At 44.1% G+C, this 25,273-nt stretch overlaps 1 protein-coding gene across 1 annotated transcript in view; it reads left to right on the forward strand.

The window, feature by feature from the left end:
- SETD2 (SET domain containing 2, histone lysine methyltransferase) overlaps positions 1-25,273 on the forward strand; it is an 89,308-nt gene that overhangs the window by 14,262 nt on the left and 49,773 nt on the right. The window contains 8 exon segments of the mRNA XM_053409371.1: positions 6,797-6,812; positions 8,330-8,788; positions 8,790-12,799; positions 13,660-13,791; positions 17,406-17,534; positions 19,402-19,525; positions 20,395-20,472; positions 24,495-24,592. Of these exon segments, the coding sequence (XP_053265346.1) occupies positions 6,797-6,812; positions 8,330-8,788; positions 8,790-12,799; positions 13,660-13,791; positions 17,406-17,534; positions 19,402-19,525; positions 20,395-20,472; positions 24,495-24,592 (5,046 nt within the window).

The raw sequence follows: 25,273 nt of genomic DNA on the forward strand, positions 1-25,273 counted from the left end.
AGGCTGGCACAAAGCACTGCCACCCCAGGGTTTAGCTTGAGGTTGTGGTGTGCCTGAGCAGTTTGCATCTAGTCCTTCACCATCTTCCAACCCTGCTGTCAATCTCCTCCTCCTCCCTCACAGTGTTCAAAATTCTCCAGGCGCATTTTGCACCTAGCTTTCAACCGCTTGCAATCAACTGAAGATGCCCTGGGTGCCAGGATGGGACCTGACACCTCCACTATCTGGAGATCATTGGATCTGGACTGTTTTCACACACTAATACACCATCCTGTAGAATTCTATCACTTACATTTTATCTGCACAGTCAGAATGAATTTCTGGAACCAAATCGCTTTTTCTGTGCAGCCTGGAGCAGGAGCAATCGCCATTAAGAAAAAGAGGTCGGAATAGGCCAATATACATGTGGACTTCTGGGTCAAGTGACTTCTTTAACCTAGCTCAAGGTTGTCATCTGAACTAGCCAGACGCTTAACTGAGAATCAATCGCAGCCAGTCCATCCTTTGAAAAATAAGACTTTAGAGCCGTCTTACCCTAAAATGGCAACGAGACATTCCATTTTGCCGACTGTAACCTTGGTTTTAAGGGGCCATTTGGCACCTAGCTTTATATATGAGTTTCGAACATCGCACAAAAAGAGTGTCCATACAGATGGGATACAGATCCCTTTCCAGCTGCCACACCAGAGAACTTTTCCTTGTCCTTTTTTCTAAGGCTTGGGATACACAAACACTTTTGAAATCTAGGTGGAGTTGCCAAAGGAGGTGTCTCCTCGCGAGGACTGTTTGGAGCCCGAGTTGATGCTTGCTGTCAGCCGAAATATTGTGCCAGCCGCTTGATAGCCAGAGCTTACAAAGAACGAGAAAGCTAAATTACGCTTAACCTACAACGCTGTATAAACAAACCTTTTATTCAGTTAAAACCACAAGTGGTATCAAATGCTTGCTGGCTGCTGGGGTGGCTCTTTGTTTGGAATAATGTGTTGTATAGCCAAGAATATAATCCTGAGGGCAGCAAAGAACAGTACTATTCCTTTCCAAAGGTTGTGTTTATTCACAGGACGATGATTGGTTCAACAGGGCTTGAGTCATCTCAGTGTAAAGCTTATGTAAACGATTTTAGAATGGAGAAAGGAATACTCCAGGTTTCAACAGAGGCTTGCCATAGTTATACGTAGTTATTCTAGCTTTGGTTATAGAGAAGGAAATCAGTTTATTGCGTGGTTCTGTGATGGGGTGTCTCCCACATCCATGGGAACTTTTTAATGAAGTGTTTTCCTGGTTGTGGCCATTGATTTGTACATCTTTTTACAGGCTACTCCCCAATTTACTAATCGTAGGAGAGAGAGGCTTTATACACCTACATGCACACATTACGGGCCACACCTGTATATGCTAATTATTCTTGTATCAGCCAATCTTGCTTTCTCTTTCACACACCATCACCAGCAGACAAATTTTGTCTTCAAGGCTGGTCTTCCCTTACTTGTTTCCTGCTTAATTTTTAACCTGCCCTCTGTAATGAAAAAAAACCAAAAACGCATCCGGGGTCTATTATTCTGGTGAAGGCTGACTTAGGTTTATACATATGGTTAAAGGTAAAGGGACCCCTGACCATTAGGTCTAGTCGTGACCGACTCTGGGGTTGCGACGCTCATCTCGCTTTATTGGCCGAGGGAGCCGGCGTACAGCTTCCAGGTCATGTGGCCAGCACGACTAAGTCGCTTCTGGTGAACCAGAGCAGCGCATGGAAACGCCGTTTACCTTCCCCCCCAGAGCAGTACCTATTTATCTACTTGTACTTTGACGCATTTTCGAACTGCTAGGTTGGCAGGAGCAGGGACCGAGCAACAGGAGCTCACCCCGTCGCGGGGATTCGAACCGCCAACCTTCTGATCGGCAAGTCCTAGGCTCTGTGGTTTAACCCACAGCGCCACCCACGTCCCATGCATATGGTTATTTCATAGCAATTAGGTATGCCAGCAACTAGGGCTGGGCAATATCTGGTTTTCAAGATTGTGATATATCACCAGCTAAACATCACAATATATTGCAACGTCTGAAGATAAAGATGTAACTGTGTAGAGGCGAACAGCAACCTGTGCTAATATTGAGTTACATACTTTTAAAACAGGTACAGTTCTTAGCCTCCTTCCCTGGCAGTTCTGTTGGATCTTACTTCTTTTCATGGGGTAAGAACAGAGAAGGTTCCCCCCCCAAAAAAAAACCAAACCAAAAAGAAGGGGGTGCTTTGGGGACAGTGGTACAGTGTTACCAGCTGCATAATTGCTCGTAGTAAATTAACGTGCCATTTATTTCACTTAATCCTGGAAAATAGCAGTAATTTTATCTCTGGGCACATTAGCAAGTAATTATCCTAACATTATAAAACTTGAAAGTCATTTTGCCTTTTTTCAAAAACAAAACAAAACACCCCACTAGCAACTAATAGCTACATCTATCAGCTGCTGAGTGACAGCAATGATAATTTAACAGCTGAATTTAATTATGGTTGGGGTTTATTGCTTTTTTAGTAATCTCTCATTGATGATCCTGAACAGCTCTTGGGTTTCCTTAATATCATGGAAAGGGATATTGCCTGTCCTGTTAAGAAATCTGTAATTTTGTCTAATGTGGGCTGTCCACACCATTACTTTCCTATGAACATTGGTGTTAAAGAGAACTTGGGTGGGTTAATGATTGACAGGAAGACAGGGATCATCTATTCCCAGCCCCAAGTTTTATGACTATTGGCACAATGTTTTCCTATAGTTGTGAAATATTCTTCACTTGCCTTTGTTAAAATACCACAGAGGAATTTTAGTTTGGCAAGCCTTCCGGCAGGTAATTGTCTAAATGCAGGACATTTTGACAAGTTCTTGATTTGCCAGTATATTTGAAATACTAACTAAAAAAATTAATCTTGTCAGGGCATGATATTAAAAGTCCATGATACAGCAAACTTGATGAAGTGTGCATGCACACGAAAGCTCATACCAATAACTAACTTAGTTGGTCTCTTAAGTTGCTACTGGAAGGATTTATTTTAATTTTATTTATTTTATTTTGTTTCGACTATGGCAGACCAACACGGCTACCTACCTGTAAATTGATGAAACTAAGGAAGTCTGGGTCTGGTCAGTGCTTTGGGTGAGGGAAACTGCCTGGGCCCCGTTTGCATGCCATCTTGAGTCCACCGTGGGGGAAAAGTGGGATATAAATGCTATAAATTCACTCAGAAAACTGATTGCAGTATTGTGTTAAAGTCTCCTTTTGCAGGATTGTTTGTGTTGGTTTTCCTTTCATTTCAGACATAAAGCCTTCCTGGAAAATGCAGACATAAAATGATCACATTAAAAAAATGCACCTTCTGGGTTTTTGTTTGTTTGTTTGGTTTTTGGTAACTTTTCCATATCATAGTTGATGTGTGTAGCGGTTCTTCAGTCTGATGGAGGTGGCCTGCCACAACAGAGGTATGAAGCCCTTGTAGACTCCACGAACTGGAGAAGGTGGTGTATTCTTTCTACTTTGGATGCAGTTATTCTCAGTAGTAGAACATGGAATATTTTGCACAGCAACAGCAAAAATAGCTTGTCTTTGAGGAATGCCTGTTGAAATTTTGCAGGTTCTGTGGAATGACACAGTCTAGAAAGGGGTAGGCAACCTAAGGCCTGGGGGCCGGATACGGCCTGATTGCCTTCTCAATCCAGCCTGCAGACAGTCAGCATGTTTTTACATGAGTAGAATGTGTCCTTTTATTTAAAACACATCTCTGGCTTATTTGTGGAGCCTGCCTGGTGATTTTACATGAGTAGAATGTGTCCTTTTATTTAAAACACATCTCTGGGTTATTTGTGGAGCCTGCCTGGTGTTTTTACAAGAGTAGAATGTGTCCTTTTATTTAAAACACATCTCTGGGTTATTTGTAGGTCCTGCCTGGTGTTTTTACATGAGTAGAATGTGTCCTTTAATTTAAAATGCATCTCTGGGTTATTTGTGTATTAGATGTCAAAGGGAAAAACAACTACCAGACTTTTAGAAGACATCTGAAGGCAGCCCTGTTTAGGGAAGCTTATAATGGTTAATAGGTTATTGTATTTTAGTGTTCTGTTGCAAGCCGCCCAGAGTGGCTGGGGAAACCCAGCCAGATGTTGTTGTTGTTGTTTAGTCGTTTAGTCGTGTACGCCTCTTCGTGACCCCATGGACCAGAGCACACCAGGCACTCCTGTCTTCCACTGCCTCCCTCAGTTTGGTCAAACTCATGCTGGTAGCTTCCAGAACACTGTCCCACCATCTCTTCCTCTGTCATCCCCTTCTCCTTGTGCCCTCCATCTTTCCCAACATCAGGGTCTTTTCCAGGGAGTCTTCTCTTCTCATGAGGTGGCCAAAGTCTTAGAGCCTCAGCTTCAGGATCTGTCCTTCCAGTGAGCACTCAGGGCTGATTTCCTTCAGAATGGAGAGGTTTGATCTTCTTGCAGTCCATGGGACTCTCAAGAGTCTCCTCCAGCACCAGAATTCAAAAACATCCATTCTTTGGCGATCAGCCTTCTTGATGGTCCAGCTCTCACTTCCATACATCACTACTGGGAAAACCATAGCTTGAACTACACGGCCCTTTGTTAGCAAGGTGATGTCTCTGCTTTTTAAGATGCTGTCTAGGTTTGTCATTGCTTTTCTCCCAAGAAGCAGGCGTCTTTTAATTTTGTGACTGCTGTCACCATCTGCAGTGCCACTGAATGCTATCTTCTTGCATGGAGCTTGCCTTTTGTCGTTGAATGGCTTGCTCTGGGCCTGCAAAGCCCAACGAGACATTTATGTGTTTTGCTTCCAGAGCTACCAAATCACCACGGCTTGGCTTGGAGGCTTGTCTCTTTGCTGAGTTGTACGTGCTCTGGTGTTCTTGTTTTCATCAGATGATGTTCTTTAGTAATAAAACAGTTTTGAGAATATGGTTTTTGAGAAATGCTGATTTTACAATTAAAAACTGTTCCACGTTTAAAAATTACAGGAACGTTTTTTAAAAATTCCACTTATAAAAGTAGTTAAAAATAATTCTAATTATTTTTGTTTTCATTTATTTTATTTATTTATTTTATACCTTTCCCATCTAGCTGGGTTTCCCCAGCCACTCGCAGCATATCTAACAACATAATAAAAACGTCAAGCGTTAAAAATCTCCTGATACAGGGTTGCCTTCAGATGTCTTCCACAAGTTGTGCAGTTCTTTATCTCTTTGACATCTGATGGGAGGGCATTCCAAAGGGAGGGTGCCACTGCTGAGAAGGCCCTCTGCCTGGTTCCCTGCATCTTCACTTCTCGCAGTGAGTGAACCGCCAGAAGACCCACAAGACGAGGACCTCGGTGTCCAGGCCAAATGATGGGGGTGGAGACTAAAATAACTTATATATCTTGGTATGCATCTTATTGGAGTGCTTGTGTTAACATTCCTGGAGCCATTGTGGTTGCACTGGAGACAGATACCAACGTAACTGCTTTTACGCCTTAGAGAAGGCTTTCCCAAACTTGGGTCTTCAGCTGTTTTTGGACTACAATGCCCATTATCCCTGACCAGTGGTCCTGCTAGCTAGGGATGATGGGGGTTGTGGTCCAAAAAGAGCTGGGGAGCCAAGTTTAGGGAACCCTGGTTTACAATGTCCATCTCAGAACTCCCCATTGAACTACATGGATTGAAGCAAGAAATGTAAAAATAGCATCTTTTCCGTAGTTTTACAGCAGTAACTCAGAAACAAACAATTTGCTCAATACAGTGGAAAACAAACCCATTCAAAGTGCACTAAATCATACTAGGGTTTAACCACAAAGGAGGAATAAAATACAAATGTGGTGACTAGAACATTGAACTTGCTTTATAAAGTGCCTTTTAGGAGTTATTCTCAGCCCTACCTGGAGAGTCCAGGGATCGAAATCAGAGTCCTTCATTCTAAATATGTACTCTGTCACTGAGCTGTGAGCTTTAGAATGTGCTAATTGTAGTAATTAGTGATGAATGTGATGGGAGATCATATTCCTATGAAGATCACCAAATAACCTATTTGTCCTTTGGGGTGTAAGAGCAAGAGGCAGTGCCTTCGCTATATGGATTTTCTGTTATTTTTACTATTATACCTTATTTTTCGTCACTTCCTGCTAGAAAATATGATTTCTCCACCTTAATTTGTTAGTAAAAGTAGAAGCTGAATCATTCGGAACACGTTGGGGTGGGGTGTATAAAGAAGAAAAATAATTGAAAACGGAAAGCTTAATTTGCTTTAACAAGGTTTACCCTATAAATGTATGTTGAATGTGAAAATTTTGGGAAATGATTTCTCTCCAAAATTAAATACCTCTTCCTCCTTGGAGGTGGCTGGCATACGCAGTCCTGTGCCTCAATTCCTATTTCTAAAATCCCAATGAATTGTAACACAGGAAGGATTAAGAGATGTAAGACATATCTTTAAGATAGACATTCTGCACTGCTGGGACCCTGACATGCTATATTCTCCTTGGAAGCAGACAGCTTAAGATTCCTCCCATTTTGTTTTAACAGGTTGTTAGATACAGGAATGAGATGCCAGAGTATCCCCCTTTTGCCTAAATGTAATGGAGCCTGGAAAAAACCAGTCCTTTTAAGTCTATAACAGTGATGCCTTTTTTATATCTATAAACGATCAGACCCTCTCTGTAGCCAGCACAGGCAAAGCAATTTTACTGAAAAGCAAGCACCTTGTGTTTCCACTTAGTTTTCATGCTTTCTCTGTCCTGTTTTTTTGCATGCCTTCTTGATGGACTACAACAGAGAAGAAGAAAATGATGTGAGTATATTCTAAACTATGTCCCTTTGTGTCTTTTTTTGAAAAAGAATTAGTATGATTCCATTTGTTACCTAAAAGTTCTCCAAGTGACTTAACTTTTAAAAACAGAAATACAGTAGTACCTTGGTTCTCAAATTTAATTCCATTCTGGAAGTCTGTTCGGCTCATGGTCCCGCGAAAATCAAGGCGCAGCTTCTGATTGGCTGCAGGAGCTTCCTGCACTCAAACGGAAGCTGTGTTGGACATTCGGCTTCTGAAAAGCGTTCGCAAACCAGAACACTCACTTCTGGGTTTGCGGCATTCAGGAGCCGATTTGTTCAGGAGCCAAGCCATTCAACTACCAAGGTACCACCATACAGGCAACTCTCAATTTACACCGGGGTTATGTGAAATCGTGTATATTTGAAACACAATTGAAAAGGCCTGCAAACACCCTCTAAACCTCTGGAAACCCTTGTAAAACCCTTTTAAAAACCTGCACTTAACCAGATGCTAAACTCCATCACAACTTCCTTGCTCAAACTCCAACTTTCCACAGGTCTCAATGAATGGTCAGTGCAAGGGCTCCTGGGATTGCACTTGCAAAGGGATTGCTAGGTGTGGTTTTCACACCTTTTTGCCCATTTCCGGGTCTTTTAGAGCCGCTTTTTAAAGTTACTTTCAGGTTCAGTGTGATGCTTGTGTGCATGGTCAGTTAGACGCACGTCAACTGGGCGTTGCCTGTACATTATACCTTGGAGTGGAGAATATAAAACATTAACATATTCATACAATACAACTATATATCTGTGTGTCTTTGTGCATACATACAAAAAAGCACACACTATAATGGATACAGCCGAACTGTTTTTAAGCTTTTGTTTAGTTTAATGTTGCTTGAAAGGAAGGAGAATATATGGCTGGCACGTCTCAAATGAGAGGCATCATAGTTTTTGTTCCCTTATTTAGAATTGCTAAAAATGCAAATAAGGTTGACACCAGGTGGGTCTAAGAGGAAAGGTATTCCACAGTCAATCATAGAATAAAAAATTGTAGAGTTGGAAAGGATCCCAAGGGTAAACTAGTCTAGTTCTAATCCAATGTGAAGTTCACACTGCAATCTCAGAATACAGCTCAGAATTTGTATTCTGTGGCTTTGTTTTTTTGGTGATGCACCTTGATTCCACAGCTGCCCCACACCTTGCCGAAAGAAGGGAAAATGGGGCAGTGCCTGGTGGGGATGTGGTCAAAAAATGAGCTACTGGGGTATTTACCTGGGCCACAAGGAAGCCTTAGCAGGTGGCCAACATGTGTCAGGTGATATTTTTCGAAGTTTATAATAAGGCTTCTAGGTAGCTCAAGCTTGTCCAGTAGTCTAAGCAACTCATGACTCTTTATGTTGGACGCCCCCTGTTAACCCCAACCCTATTTTTTTGCTTTCTGGTCCTTTTTGCCTTTTCCTTTCTTTCCCTTTCTTGCTGTAATGTGAGTACAATTTTCAAAGCCATGATTTCACCAGCTTATTTCTTGTGTTCTAGGGCAAGACGGAAAATGCGCAGAAACCTGGCTTTGTCAAAGGGACAGTGTTCAAAGGAGTCGCATCGAGCCGCTTCTTGCCCAAAGGCACCCGGACAAAAGTTAACCTTGAGGAACAAGGCAGACAAAAGGTGTCCTTCAGCTTCAGCCTAACAAAGAAAACTTTGCAGAACAGATTTCTGACCGGCCTTGGGAATGACAAGCAAAACGAGGCTCCGAGCTCCCTGGGCACACCTCTTCAAACTGACATTGCCTCTAAATTTAAACTGGATCTTGGGGATTATCCAGATGTCGTGGAGGAATTTTCACCCCCAAAGCCTAAGGTGGAATTGGGCAAGATCCACTTTAAGAAACATCTGCTGAATGTTACAACAAAGCCGCCCCCTGCTGCTGCCATGCCACTGCCACCAGCAACTGTCGGACCAGCTACTGCAGCAGAATTTGTGGAATTGCCACCATCACCGCCGCCACCCCCCTCCTCCTCCTCCCCCTCCTCCCCCTCCACAAACACTACCAGCGCCAAAACCAGTACTAACCCCAGAAATTTTGCCACAACTTCCAGTAGCAGTACAGACAGCAGCCGCACCTCTGTTGCCATCGCCTGTAGAAACTGTTGTCCGCATAGCAAAGGAGCCCTCAGTGAAAGCAGCTCAGGAAACTTTAGAACTGAACATTAAGCAAAATGCTGTGTTGGAAGGCTCTGAAGAACAGCTAGCTCAGGTTATTCCTGAAGAAGCAGAACCAGTCCCAGCGAAAGGAGATTCCCATATTGGGAGGGAGGAAGACATTTCAAGTGCTTCGAAGGGTGCTTCTCAAAGTTCTAAGAAACAAAGTTCCAAGAGGAAGTTGTCTGATGGAGCATTGCCAGGTTCCGAATCTGATGAAGATTCCGTGAGGACCTCTTCAAGTCAGAGATCTCACGAGATTAAAATATCGACAAGCTCAGAGAAGGAAAAAGATTCACGGAAGAGCTCCACTTCTGTCAGAACTGAAGAGCAGGTGAAAAGTTCGTCACGGTCTAGATCTGAAAGGGATGAAAAATATTCTAGTTACTCCTCCAGATCTGAGAGAGACTCGAGGTATTCTTCCTCCCGTTCCAGATCTGAAAGAGAGAGGAGGCGAAGCAGATCCCGTTCTCGTTCTAGATCGGAGAGAGGTTCCAGAACCAGTTCTTCCTATTCCAGATCTGACCGGTCACATTACTATGACTCTGACCGGAGGTACCACAGGAGCTCACCATACAGAGAGAAGACACGATATTCTCGTTCGTACGTGGATAGCAGGACAAGAGAAAGCTCTGATTCAGAAGAAGAGTATCGGAGGACGTACTCCAGGTCTACAGACTCCAGGCGTACATCCTCCCATTCCTCATCTTACAGAGACTCTAGGACCTCTTTTTCTTATTCAAAGTCAGAGCGGGATAGCAAGTTGGAATCCTCTCATACTGACTCAGAGAGAAAAGGAAAGCCTACAAAATCAGACAGGGACTCCAAAAGGACTTCAGAAAGTGACGTATCAAAAAAGTGCTCTCCAGTCAATGAGCTGCGTCATCGGGGGGGAACATCCCACTCTAAAGCAGAGAGCAGTGTAAGTTCTTCCCGACACAAGTCCTCCTCTTCAAAGACATCTACTCCAAAGTCTGATAAATTTAAAAGTTCTTTCTGTTGTACAGAATCTGAGGAAACCAGAGAGCAGTCTAATTGTATAGACTTGGAGGCGTCTTGTGTACAAAGCTGTGAAACGAAAACTGCTATTGCACAGAAGCCAGAAACAGAAAGGACTGTTTCTCCGTTAAATCAGTTGAATGATTCACCTGTTTTCAAAAAGTTAAATGAATCAAAAGAGATGTCTCCTATTTCTAAATCAAATGTACTTGCAGGAATTGATAGCCATGACAGTATTAAGGAAGAGGAGTCTGTAATCAAGGTAAAACATGAACCGTTAAGAACTTGTTCTCCAGTAGAATTGAATATAAATGGATCCCCAGAAGGAAGGCCCAGTGATAGGGCATTGTTCCGTGCCCCCAAAATAGAAGAAATTGTAACATCTGATGATAGTTTAGACGGAACTGAGCCACCACTTCCAGTCAATAGTCCAAATTTGAGTAAGTTACCGTCTAATGGGTTTCAGTGTGTGTATCAGTCTAAAGGACACGATCCGGATGATTCTCTTGTCCTCCTGAGTGACTCCAACAGTTTTCTTAAAGAAAAAATAGAAGAGTCAATTCCCTCTGAATATGATTGTGTACCTTCTTGTATTGTGAATGTAAATAATTCTAAAATACATGCAGATAAAGCGGATGATCTCACAGATCCTTGTGATAAAACCAAAGATCCAGTCTCCTGCTATCTTTCAGATGATGCAGCTCTTTCTTTGTATTATTCAGAAGTTGAAATTGAAGCTGAGCCTTCCAATGCAACAGTTACTCCAGAACCTTTTATGGATGTTCAGTCATCTGAAAAGTTTACATACGCTGATGTCAAAGATCAGAATGCGTCAAAAATGGCTCATGAGGATGAAAAACGTGTTAGACGTTTCAGCTTGTCAGAGTGCAGCCCAGTCAGAGATTCTTCTGCAGAAGAATATATTGTGGAAGAGAAATTTGACAATCAGTGTATTGCGCAGCAGCAACAGGCTTCCGAAAATGTGTTGTCCCACCCAGAGACAACTCTGGGGGAGGAAAAGAAGGAAGAACTCTTGGAGTGTCCTGAAGTAGCACTTGAATTGGATGTTTCGCATGTTGATTCCGTTGTAGAGAAAACAAAATCGCCTTTTAAAAATGAGCACTCTTATTATTTAGAGATGCCAACAGAGGACTCTGAGAAAGAGGAGCCAGATGATGAGGAAGACTCTGTGGTCCTTGATGAAAGAACTGTAGTTGCTGACTTGAAGGCCCACGCTCCTGAAGTCTTGATGGTAAATGAAAAAAGTGATGACTCCTTGGTAGGATCTGCGTTTTCAGACGCTTTGTCCCCATCTTGCGATATTGTTGTGACGGTAGAAGAAACAGAAACTGCTGCTGAAGTGCCCAGATGTGACAGTAGAGGCAGTACCCCTGAGCCCACTTCCATCCACCACGAAGAGTATTCTGACACAGCTGAAAGTGTGAGTGAGCAGGACAGTGATGACAGTGACACAGAGGACTCTGATTCAGATGATAGCAGTGTTCCAAGGAACCGCCTTCAGTCAGTTGTGGTCATTCCAAAGAATTCTACCATAACAATGGAGGAGAGCAGTTCTTGTTCCTCCCGGAACAGCCAAAGTAACAGACGCTATGTGGATCACTGGGAAGATGGCAGGCCAGAGTCCAGCAGACCATTCTGTGAAGAAATGCCGGATGACGTGGGATCTAATAGTGGCCTGCAAAATGAAAGCAAGTACCTGCCTTCTAGAGACGCAGAAGGGAGGCTAGCGATATCTACTGAGCTCAACAGAACAGAGAGTGAAGACCTCCGGCCTGGTATCCCCCATCCTCAGAGCGATGGCGTTGACAGTACGAGTCAGTCAGAGCAGACAACAGGTTTTATTCACAAGCCAAACCCAGATGAAAGATCAATATTAACTGAAAGCATGTCTATGGCTCGATTGATTGACGTATCGCAAGAGGGGGAGCTGCACTACCTTTCCAAGAACTTTGAAATGATTGACAATATGTCCAGGCTGCAGACCAGTGTTTCCAAGCCTGACAGCAGGCAGGGGAAGTCTGGTTTTGGCGAGCCCATGGGAACTGGAGATTTCTCCAGAGAGGATGGCTTCCATTCGGCAGAAGACTTGAGTAGCTTGGGGTGGGATTTCTCCCAACCAGAGAAACCAAGCAGTACATACCAACAGCCTGATAGCAGCTATGGCATCTTCCCAGGTTATGTTTACCCCCCAGCTCCGGGAACATTTGTTGGGCCTCATAGCTACTGGCATGACAATGGCTATTGGGATCCGAGGTTGACCAATAGACCCTCTGAGATGAACTACGAGCAAATGCAAGGGCAGGTTCCCGATTCGCTTACAGAAGACCATGAAGAGTATGAAGAGGTTGACCGCTGGGTTGACGAAAGCCACGCCTTCTTCCCCAACCAGTCAGTGAAGTTCCAGTCACGTGACCCTAGAGAGAAGGGTTCGGTGCAGGCCCATGAGATAAGCAGCAACTCCACTAAAGAGCCATTGGCCCCAAGTGAGAGGAAAGAGCAAGCGAATAAGGTTTTGGATAAGAATGACATGAAAGAGCGGGGACCGTTGAAGAAAAGGAGGACGGATTTAGAGAGCGACTCGGAGAGCGATGCCGACTTCCGGGAAAGGAAGAAGGTCAAGACAGAGGGAGAGCGGTTGCCAGCAATACTTCAGGACTCTTCCATGGTTCGTCCGCTATGTTTCATGGAAGACTTCAGGGACTCGCAGCGTTGGAAAGAGTTTGCCAAGCAAGGGAAAATGCCCTGTTACTTTGACCTCATAGAAGAAAATGTGTATTTGACGGAAAGGTAATAGGCCTCTTACTTTTAAAAACGCCTTTTATGCTAACGTGGTAATAGCGTGCCATAAATGTAATGTGAAAATTGTTTGCCCAGGGTAGTATAATACAGTCGAAGCTCCGTTTACGGAACCCTATTGTTTTTACTGGGTTTCACTGCATGCAGAGAAGCAGTCCTCGGGTTGCGGAAACCTCGGGATCCGACCGGACCTCTGGAACGGATCCCCCCCCCCCCAACCAGAGGTGCCACTGTAGTGTGCAGTAAGAATATTAGAATAGGGGGAAATGAGGTTGCGGTTCATACTAGTATATCAGGCTGGTTTAGAGTGCCAGCTGGGGTTGGAAAACCCCTTCCAAAATGGGTATTGGCCCTTTTACATACTCCTTATGTTGTATTAGTAAGTTTTATATTCAGTGTGCTGTTCAGTAGGAGTGAGTAATAATTCCGTATTAACGCAAGCAAACGTTAAGGCTACTGTAAAAATCTCAAGCGTTACAATCTTGGAAGCACCTGCTTAGTTTATAAGCCTTTTGAAGGCATCCAAAAACATTTTAAAGTTTTGTTCCCACCAAAAAAAAGAGTTGGAAACCTACTTGGTTGAATTAGCTCCCGGATCCTGAAATTGTGAATTTCTTCAAGATGCAAAAAACTCATGCTGTCGGCTGATGTGTCAATCCCACTGCAGTTTTGACTTGGGTTTGCGGCAAATCAGTGGGAATTCTCAAAACATCTGTATTGCCTCAAGGCATTTTGAAGTACCATGTGTTAAAATTTAAAAGCCTGCTGTACTTTTATTTTGGAGAAATTCTTCAGTTCTAGCTGGTATAATGCGGTCAGTTTTAAAGTTTGTTTTCTGGAATGCTGCATAGGAAAAAGAATAAATCTCACCGTGACATCAAGCGGATGCTGTGTGAATGTCCCACGCTTTCAAAAGATGAGCGAGCTCAAGGAGAGGTGGCATGTGGAGAAGACTGTCTTAATCGTCTACTCATGATAGAATGGTAAGGGTCCTTTTGAAGGTTAGTCTTCTGCTGTCATCACCCACCCACATCATGACACACAGCACAGCGAAAAGAGGTTTTGATGTAAAACGCAATAATCTTTCTGGTTGTTGAAAACAGCAGGCACACCGCACTTCCGTTGTGAGTTCTTGTTGATCACAGTCAAGTGAATCTGCTTCTTGCAGTGTTGTAGAAGCGACTGCTTGGAGGAAATGTAAGACTGGTTTGGATTGCCTTGCTACTTGTAAAGCTTATGTTCTTTGTAAGCAGCTTTGAGCATAATGAAAATGCCGAGATCATGTTTTCCTCTTTCCGAAAATCTGGGATAAATTCCAACATAGATATCGAGGGGTGGGGGGCAACATACCTTAAAATGTAGCCCTCTATCAGTGTTGTTGTTGTTTAGTCATTTAGTCGTGTCCAACTCTTCGTGACCCCATGGACCAGAGCACGCCAGGCACTCCTGTCTTCCACTGCCTCCCGCAGTTTGGTCAAACTCATGCTGGTAGCTTTGAGAACACTGTCCAACCATCTCTTCCTCTGTCATCCCCTTCTCCTTGTGCCCTCCATCTTTCCCAACATCAGGGTCTTTTCCAGGGAGTCTTCTCTTCTCCTGAGGTGGCCAAAGTCTTGGAGCCTCAGCTTCAGGATCTGTCCTTCCAGTGAGCACTCAGGGCTGATTTCCTTCAGAATGGAGAGGTTTGATCTTCTTGCAGTCCATGGGACTCTCAAGAGTCTCCTCCAGCACCATAATTCAAAAGCATCCATTCTTTGGCGATCAGCCTTCTTTATGGTCCAGCTCTCACTTCCATACATCACTACTGGGAAAACCGTAGCTTGAACTATACGGACCTTTGTTGGCAAGGTGATGTCTCTGGTTTTTAAGATGCTGTCTAGGTTTGTCATTGCTTTTCTCTCCAGAAGCAGGCATCTTTTAATTTCGTGGCTGCTATCACCATCTGCAGTGATCATGGAGCCCCAGAAAGTAAAATCTCTATGCAAATACACTGCTTCCCAGTGATACATTTTCCATACTTCAGATAAAAAGTGCCTATAGTAGTCTTCTGTCATCATTCAAACAGAAATACTCAAATTTATTCAGTACCAAGTTACTGGTACTAGCGTACAGTGGTGCCTCGCAAGACGAAAAACTCGCTAGATGAAAGGGTTTTCCGTTTTTTGAGTCGTTCCGCAAGACGAATTTCCCTATGGGCTTGTTTCACAAGACGAAACGTCTTGCGAGTTTGTTTCCTTTTTCTTTAAGCCGCTAAGCCGCTAATAGCCGTGCTTCGCAAGACGAAAAAACCGCAAGACGAAGAGACTCGCGGATTAATTTTGTCTTGCGAGGCACCACTGTACTGGAGTTTTTTTAAGTCAGGATGGAGGGAAATATCAGGGTTGAAAGTACATACAGCGTGATAGTTGCATTCTTTTCCTTTTGTTGGAGGATTCTGGAGTTCAATTTAGTTCAACCGGCAAAGGGAAGCTGTTTCAAATCCCTCTTTAAAACTTGCTATTTGGGCAAAACCTCTCTGTCATCATCTCTTACCTCTGACTAGGATGATAAACCCGTGTCTGGGCTTTACCACTTCAGACCACGGGTGGGAATGGGAATCACCCATGGTGGAATACTCTGCTTTATAAACAAGCTCCGCCTTCCTCCCCATCTGGTGCCTTCCAGATGTTTTGGACTATATACCGTATTTTTCGCACCATAGGACGCACCGGACAATAGGACGCACCTTGTTTTAGAGGGGGGAGAACAAGGGGAAAAAATTCTTCCGCTCTCTGCCCAGCGCCCCTTCAGCGAAGCGGCAGGAAGCGCTGCGCAGAGAGTGAGAGAATTTCCCCCCTCTTGTTTTCCCGCTCTAAAACAAGGTGCCGTTTAAGGTGCGTTCAGACGGCTACCTTGGAAGCCTGGAGAGCGAGAGGGGTCAGTGCGCACCGACCCCTCTCGCTCTCCAGGCTTCAGGTTCCTTTCGACCTGCTCTTTTGGGCTGGCGGGGGGAAGCCCACCACCAGCCCCAAAGAGCAGGTCAGGGAGCAGCGGAAAGGCGCAGCGGAGAGGCTGCTGCCATAGTCATGCGTCACTTCTCCAGCTGGGAGAGGGTCGCGGGGGGCTGCTTTAGCTCCGTGCGCGCTCTCCTGGCTGGAGAGGTGACGTGCGGCTATGGAGGCTCCTGCCATAGCCACGCGTCACCTCTCCAGCCGGGAGAGGGCTGCGGGGCTATGGTGTCTTCGCTCCATAGGACGCACACACATTTCCCCTTCATTTTTGAAGGGGAAAAAGTGCGTCCTATAGAGTGAAAAATACGGTAACTCTTAACTCCCATCAGACCTGACTATTAGTCACACTGGATGCAGCTGATGGGCATTCCAGTGCAATATCATGTGGAGGTCATCATGTTGGCGGAAACCTCATATAAATGTCAGGGAGCAGGTTTCTAAACCGCTTTCTCTTCGCGTGCAAGTGTTCCATGTGCAGGGATTCTTTTATTTTTTTGTAACAGAGGACCAGTCTATTATTTAAGCTTTCATCTAAAGTGAAAGAACTTCAGGGAGTTCTTACCTGAGGAAGAACCAGGCCCATGGTCTCCTAGGCATTTTGGTGTGAAGTTTCTATCTGGATAGGAGAGGAGATATTACTAGAACAGTAGTTCTAGTAGACCAGGGACTCACCTTTCCCCCCCAATCTGACTCATTTTTCCCAACAGTTGTGTCTTTATTTTCTTTCCTTTTTATCTTCCTTTTTGGCAGTTCTCTCTATTTTTCTCCTTTTCTCAAAAAAATTAACCTATCAGACAAGAAGACCCTTGTGTGACCCCCACCTTAGGTCCATGTGGGTCTTGACCAATGTACTAGATCTCCTTGGGTCCGCGTGGTTCTTTATAGCAAAACTTTTGGGTCTTCGTGTCATGTGATAGATCTTAGATTTGAATGTGATAATTACTGTTATATGTGATGTTCATACATTGGCTTAACAGACGCATTAAGACTTCTAAAATAGTTTGCATGCTGAATAGGTACAAATGTTAATGATTATTAGAAAAATGCCGGAATGTTTGTTAATCTGAGAGTACGGTTACATCATGGTAAGGTAAAGGTAAAGGTACCCCTGCCCGTACGGGCCAGTCTTGACAGACTCTGGGGTTGTGCGCCCAGCTCACTTAAGTGGCCAGGGGCCAGCGCTGTCCGGAGACATTTCCGGGTCACGTGGCCAGCGTGACAAAGCTGCATCTGGCGAGCCAGCGCAGCACACGGAAACGCCGTTTACCTTCCCGCCAGTAAGCGGTCCCTATTTATCTACTTGCACCCGGGGGTGCTTTCGAACTGCTAGGTTGGCAGGCGCTGGGACCGAGCAACGGGAGCTCACCCCGCCGCGGGGATTCGAACCGCCGACCTTTCGATCGGCAAGCCCTAGGCTCTGAGGCTTTTACCCACAGCGCCACCCGCGTCCCTTACATCATGGTACCTCAGTTCAAAATCTGAGACTTGTAGGATTTGTTGTGCTTCCTTAGAGAAACGTGTGTGCGATTTATAGAGTGTCCGCTACAAGCAGGCCAGTGAATATCCACATGGTTCCTAACGCATACATAATTTTTCCTTCTGCTTAGTTCCTCAAGGTGCCCTAATGGGGACTACTGCTCCAACCGGCGATTTCAGAGGAAGCAGCATGCAGATGTTGAAGTCATTCTGACCGAGAAGAAAGGCTGGGGGTTGAGAGCAGCAAAAGACCTACCCTCGTAAGACTTCCCTCCTTTTAAAGGATCTCCACCTTAGCAGTTTTCCCCTCTTGGGCACGGCAGCAGGGAAGGTTTCATTCTGGGCAGCAGAGGGAGGCTGTTCTCACTCCTTTGCCTTTGGAATAGCTATAAGCATCATATGGGTCAGCACTTTTCCATGTACAGTGGTACCTCTGGTTATGTACTTAATTTGTTCCAGAGGTCCGTTCTTAACCTGGAACTGTTCTTAACCTGAAGCACCACTTTAGCTAATGGGGGCTCCCGCTGCTGCCGTTCCGCCGCCGCACGATTTCTGTTCTCATCCTGAAGCAAAGTTCTTAACCCGAGGTACTATTTCTGGGTTAGCGGAGTCTGTAACCTGAAGCGTATGTAACCCGAGGTACCACTGTTCCAGTGAATGAATGCACTGTTAGGATGTGCTCTGCAGATGGACCTGTTGGATGTCCAGGACCATAGTGTATGTGTGTGCGCACGCACACACACTCCTTTTGGGAAGGAGAAGGCTGGTCATAGGCCAAAGACCAGCAGGATCAAACAGAACACCTTCATATTCCTCCCCAGGAGAAGGCAAGGCAGTAATAATAATAATAATAATAATAATAATAATAATAATAATAATAATAATAATAATAATAATTTTTTATTTATACCCAGCCAGAGACGGGCTCAGGGCGGCTAACACAAGTAAAATACAATAAAAACATTATTGGGGGAGGACAATTTAAAATACAGGTTAAAAATACAATTTAAAATGCAGCCTCATTTTAATAATAGCCCATAGATCAAAACCATAAGGGGAGGGAAACATAAGGGTCAGACTGAGTCCAAACCAAAGGCCAGGCGGAACAGCTCTGCCTTGCAGGCCCTGCGGAAAGATGTCAAGTCCCGCAGGGCCCTAGTCTCTTGGGACAGCGCGTTCCACCAAGTCGGGGCCAGTACTGAAAAGACCCTGCCCTAGTTGAGCCCAATCTAACCACCTTGTGACCAGGGACCTCCAAAATGTTGTCATTTGTGGACCTTAAGGTCCTCCGTGGGGCATACCAGGAGAGGCGGTCTCGTAGGTACGAGGGACCTAGGCCGCGTAGAGGAGAAACAGGGTGATGCCACGTTACAGGCGTGTTACACTCTGTGTTGTATTCAGTCCAAATTAGGCTGATGTGTGGGTAGAGCCTGGAGCTTATTAACAGGACTCAGAAGCTGCAGGTGAGAGCCATGATGTATACTTTTTGCAAATGCCATCTTTTTTATTGAACACATGGGAACTGTTTTACCACCAGGCTGTTGGTCCATCTAAGCCAGTACTCTTTATTCTGACTAATAAGTTAAGTGAACCCCTGTTTTAAAGTTAACACACAACTATGCCCAGCATTGTTCAAACTCCCTGGCTTTGGTTCAATCATGGTTCACTTTCTAATTAGTGTCTAGTCATTTTTCAACAGTATTTATATACTGTTTTTCAGATCTAATCTCCAAAATGCTTGATAAAAAGAAACAATACAATTACAGAATCCAAGGCAAAATTAGATTTTTTTCCCAAGTGAAGCATGCCTGGTTGATGGCAGATTGGAAAACAACCTCAAACCTTAGCAAAAGAGAGAGTTTCTTGGCTACTTTTTGAAAGTTCACATTGTTGAAGTAACCACCAGGAAGGCCCCGTTCGTAGTGGGTACCAATCTAGCACCACTAAGAGGTGGAGATCTTGAGCAGGACCTTTCTAACAGATCACAGAGCTCAGGAGGTTAGTTTCCTATTTGGAGGAAGGCAGTCCCTAAGATATTCCAGATTCAAATTGTTTAATGTATTATAGGTCCAAGCCAGGTTGCTGCTATGTCTAAGGCTTTTTTCTTTCTTTCTTGGGCCTACTTAGCAACACTTTTGTACTGGAATACTGTGGTGAAGTGCTCGATCACAAAGAATTCAAAACCCGAGTGAAGGAGTATGCCCGAAGCAAGAATATCCATTACTACTTCATGGCATTGAAAAACGATGAGGTGAGTTACAAATCGTTTTCAGTGTTTAGGCTGTGCATTGTCCGAATACTTTAAGAGTTCACTGTACATGCGTGAACCCATTGTTCATTTTTTCTCTCTCGCCTACTGCTGTACTTTGTGCACTATAAAGAAAGCCCGACAACTTCTACAGAGGGGCTTGTGATCCTTTCAAGTTGCAGGCTACTGCTAATACAAGTAAATTCTAACATACCGTATTTTTCGCCCCATAGGACGCACCTAGTTTTTTGGGGGGGAAATAAAGAAAAAAGAACAGGTTGCTATCCGCGAGCCGTGGGAGAGCTGCACGACTTCGCGCGGCTCTCCCACGGCTAGCGGAGCGCTGCGCGAAGCTTGGGGCGTGCTGAGCTCAGCGCGCCCCAAGCTTCTGGGTGCAGGCAAGCTCTCCGCTAGCCGTGGGAGAGCTGCGTCTCCCACGGCTAGCGGATAGCTTCCTGAAGCCTGGAGAGCGAGAGGGGTTGGTGCGCACTGACCCCCCTCGCTCTCCAGGCTTCAGCGAAAGCCTGCATTCGCCCCATAGGACGCACTCATGAGAAGAGAAGACTCCCTGGAAAAGACCCTGAAGTTGGGAAAGATGGAGGGCACAAGGAGAAGGGGACGACGGAGGACGAGATGGTTGGATAGTGTTCTCAAAGCTACCATTTTTGGAGGGGAAAAGTGCGTCCTATAGGGCGAAAAATACGGTACGTTGAATTAGTTCTATATAAGGATACCGTCATTTTCTCCGTCAGCGTGGCCTAACAACACTTGAAGCAGACAGAATTCCAGTTGAAACCCTGTAGAAAGTCTTTGAATATGGGCCAGGCTCCATTTTTTAATGAAGAGATACAAACAAATGTTTTCCTTTTCAGATAATAGATGCCACCCAGAAAGGAAACTGCTCTCGTTTTATGAACCACAGCTGCGAGCCAAACTGTGAGACGCAGAAAGTGAGTCGCAGGAAGAAACTGATGCAATTTTATACTTGATTTTGGCTTAAATGAGGGTTTATGTTACAGCTCCTTTATGTGGAAGTGACCATAAGGCATATGGGTAGCCAACACAGTGAGAGACACATTTTAAAAGGCTTTTACCCCTCTTCACTTGCTGGACTTTGATGTGCGGGGTAAGAGCATTTTAAAATGCATGCTCATCTCGTGAAAAGTCAGCAGAGATAACACTTTTGGCAGCGTTCTTGTGCGGGGAGCGTCACCTCTATGATGGGGAGGTTTATAAATCAAATTATAGATTTATAATTTTATATAGTTATAATTTTATAATTTATAAATTAGAACTTCAGATAACATAAAACCAAACAGATCAACATGAATCGTGTTAAGCAGTTACCATAAAGCAATTTTATACACAAAAAACAAACCTTTTAAAGCAATTCAAAATCTGTGTATGATACCACAGGGAAAACATACAACTAGCAACAAGTCATGTTGCTTCACTTCATCTAAAAGCCTGAGTAAAAAAGATGCATCTTTAAACTGGTGCCAGAAATGAAGTCATTCAAACTGTGTGTCAATAGTAGTATCTTGAATTCAGCTCAGAAATGTACAGTGGTACCTCGCAAGACGAATGCCTCGCAAGACAAAAAACTCGCAAGACGAATGGGTTTTTGGGTTTTTGAGTTGCTTCGCAAGACGATTTTCCCTATGGGCTTGCTTCGCAAGACGGAAACATCTTGCAAGTTTGTTTCCTTTTTCTTAACACCATTAATACAGTTGCGACTTGACTTCGAGGAGCAACTCATAGCACGCGGTGTGGTAGCCTTTTTTGAGGTTTTTGAAGACTGTGGTGATTTTTGAAGCTTTTCCAAAACTTTCCCGACACCGTGCTTCGCAAGACGAAAAAAATCGCAAGACGAAAAAACTCGCGGAACGAATTAATTTCGTCTTGCGAGGCACCACTGTATAAGCAACCAATACAAGTTACTCTGGACTGGTGTTATGTGGTCTTGACTAGCTGTGCCACTCAGCAATCTGACAGTCACTTTCAGGACTAGTGGCATCTTTTAGACAGTCTTCAGGGTAGCCCCACTTAGAATGCATTACAGTAATCAATTCTAAAACTTAGATAACTGAATGACATTCACATATGCTGTATTCAGAACAATAACTACCAGACTTTTAGAAGACATCTGAAGGCAGCCCTGTTTAGGGAAGCTTTTAATGTTTGATGTATTGCAGTATTTTAATATTTTTTGGAAGCCGCCCAGAGTGGCTGGGGAAGCCCAGCCAGATGGGCGGGGTATAAATAATAAATTATTATTATTATTATATTATTATTATTATTATTATTATTATTCCTGATATTATTTTGCTTTTGATGATTTTAAACATGTTTGCAAATATTAAACACTGGCAATAAAATTTTATAAAAATAACTAGGTCAGTTAAGGCACGCTGATAAATTTCCATGTAGATTTTAAGACAGTTCCTATTTTTTCCCCTTAATTTTTCAGGCATGTGCATTTTGCATGTGCCATTGGCTGAACTGCTGTGAGGTCACTGCATTCAGAAACATTTTTAGTGCCCAGGGCTGGAAGCTGTCGGCATTCAGATGTTTGCAGACAACAGCGCTTTTGTACACAGGCTTGGGGGGGTGTTGGGGAACTGGAATTCTGAGTAAGAAGTGTTGTCTCTTCCAAGGGACATGTTGCCCAAAGGCTCAGTAGCTGAGCCAGCCAGGGAAGACGGGTGGAGGAGATCCCAAGGGCGGAAAGGCTTTAATAATAATAATAATTTTTATTTATACCCTGCCCTCCCCAGTCAAGGCTGGGCTCAGGGCGGCTAACAAGCAATAATAAAAACAAGCTGAATGAATACAACTTAAAAACAAGATTAAAATACAACATTAAAACATTACAATGAAGCCTCATCACAGGAGGAGAAAGGAAAAAGAAAGAGAGGGAGGGAATCAAATTGGCTCCAAGCCGAAGGCCAGGTGGAACAACTCTGTCTTACAGGCCCTGCGGAAAGAAATCAGATCCTGCAGGGCCCTGGTCTCATGAGGCAGAGCATTCCACCAGGCCGGAGCCAGTGTTGAAAAGGCCCTGGCTCTGGTTGAAGCTAATCTAACTTCCTTAGGGCCCGGGACCTCTAGGGTGTTGCTATTTATGGACCTTGAGGCTGTCCGCGGAACATACCGGGAAATGATGAGAAACATTGCCTAGGAGCAGAAGCAGATTAATGCTGTGACACAGGCAGGCTAAAAGATCTTTGAAAGATGCGCCCAGTGGTGGCCAGGAAAGAGCAAAGAAGCAGTTGTGCACATGTGTAGAATTTATTACTTCAAAGCACACAGAGTTGAAGAAGCAAGCAGTGTAAGAATACTGAAATTGGCTTTGGCGGCCACGTGGCTGCCAGGTGCATAAAAGACAACATCACCTGGCCAGAGGCATGTCTGAGTCCAATTCAGGTGCTTGTCTTCTTGGCATATAAACAGATATCCTGAGGGCGAATGGAGGGGGGTTACACCATCAAGCTCTGCCTCCTCTGGCTCGTCGTAGACCAGTATAAAGTAAGCAGCACATAAGCGGCACACAAAACACTACCAAACCATTCTACGTACCAAATCTTATATTAATAATCCAAAAATTGAGAGAGCTATATGAAGTTGAATGTATGTAAACACACCAAAATCTTGAGGGAGAGTTTCCTGAAGAAAGAAATTAAATAGTGCAACATAATCTAAGAAGAAATGTAACATATGGACGTAAATGTTTATAAATATATCAAAACCGTGAGAGAGATTTTACTGAAGGAGCCCAAGACACTTCATGGGCGAAACAGGTGACAAACGCCGGCATCCTGTCTTAACTCTTGTGCGTAACATCACCGACACTTTGTTTGATCAAACTTACCTTTGTTGATATCTACAGGAGCCTGGCTAAAGGAACTTTAAAGACTGAATCTTCCTTTTGGACACAATTTGAATGAGTTTTCTGTTTGTGGCTTCTGTAGTAGATCTTGTACATAGCTCTCTCAATTTTTGGATTATTAATATAAGATTTAGTGCGTAGAATGGTTTGGTAGTGTTTTGTGTGCCGCTTATGTGCTGCTTACTTTATACTGGTGTACTACGAGAATTGGGACGTGGGTGGTGCTGTGGGTTAAACCACAGAGCCTAGGACTTGCCGATCAGAAGGTCGGCGGTTCAAATCCCTGCAACGGGGTGAGCTCTCATTGCTCGGTCCCAGCTCCTGCCAACCTAGCAGTTCGAAAGCACACAGTGCAAGTAGATAAATAAGTACCGCTCTGGCAGGAAGGTAAACGGCGTTTCCGTGCGCTGCTCTGGTTCGCCAGAAGCGGCTTCGTCATGCTGGCCACATGACCCGGAAGCTGTACGCCGGCTCCCTCGGCCAGTAAAGCGAGATGAGCACCGCAACCCCAGAGCCGGCCACGACTGGACCTAATGGTCAGGGGTCCCTTTACCTTACTACGAGAATTGGCAGCATAGGTTCATTTCCTCTGGCCCGTCCGCTTTCTTGTGTCAAGCCTCCATGAGTTTGCAGGTGTCTGGGTGGAACAGAGAGCCCTCTCTACTTACAGAGGATCCCCGCACAATTTAGGACACCCCCCCCCAGGTTTTAGATGATGAGACAAAGCACAGCACGCCAGTTTAAAAGCTGTGCGAGTGGTTTTTAATACCGAAAGGAACTAAGGCCGTTTCTTAACACCATCCATTTCTGAAGGGGGACAAAATGAGCTTGTGTCAGCCTCCCTAATGTAAGCGGAGTGCTGTGAACTCCCAAGCATTGCAGTTAAAATGAAGTTGGGTGTGAAGTATGTTTTCAAATGGATTCTCTCGGCATAGAGATTTGTGCGTTTGCTGAGTTCTCCAGAGATACAGAGCCTTTTCTAGAAAAGATGCCCTTTAAAAACAACAACAGCAAGAGCCCACAGTCCATGAATATACATATTGTTCTAATCATCTTTATTCTCTCCCCCCCCCCCCACTTTAGTGGACAGTGAATGGACAGCTGCGGGTTGGCTTCTTCACCACAAAACTTGTTCCGTCAGGCTCAGAGCTAACCTTTGACTACCAGTTCCAGAGATATGGGTAGGTCTTGACCTAACTTACTTGCATTGTTGTTTATAAATGGCTATCCTTGAACAGAAACCAATAAAGTGATCTTGTGCACAATCAAGCATAGGTCATATTTTCTGAACTATGGAGGTCAGGTGCTCATTAGCTGATTCATTCATGTTTCCCCTGCTATTGTTCTCACTTGGTTTGGAAGAGGTAATGTGTGGGTGTGTTTTTTTCATTATCATTTTCCGCCTCGCTACAGAGTGTTCAAGGTGGATGACGAGGATGAAGTTAAAAGCAACAGTGCATTTTCTAAAAGAGTGCATATCCCTAATCATAACATAATTGCGTTGTTGTACCACAGTAGAATATTCTTTCCTAGTGGATGCTCCCCAAAAGAGAATCAGTTCCTTTTCTCTAAAAGAAAAAGAAAAAACCAGAGCAGAGGAAAACTTTGGGATTTTCCAACTGATTTTGATGGGAGAGGGGGAAACAAAGTTGTTTGAACAATACATAAGTTGTTTGTCATTTATGTGTTGAATTTTTAACTTTATTTGTTGTTGTAAACTGCCCTGAGAACATTTTGTTCTTGGTGGGGTGGGCAAGCTGTAACTAAAGTACTCTCTTCATGTGTGAGCTATCATAGGCTCAGTTTTCAAGTTAGTTAAAATTTGCTTACCCTTGAACCCTGTTTTACTGGAATAATTTTGT

Source organism: Podarcis raffonei, chromosome 12 (genome assembly GCF_027172205.1).
Source record: "Podarcis raffonei isolate rPodRaf1 chromosome 12, rPodRaf1.pri, whole genome shotgun sequence".
Classification (NCBI taxonomy): domain Eukaryota; kingdom Metazoa; phylum Chordata; class Lepidosauria; order Squamata; family Lacertidae; genus Podarcis; species Podarcis raffonei.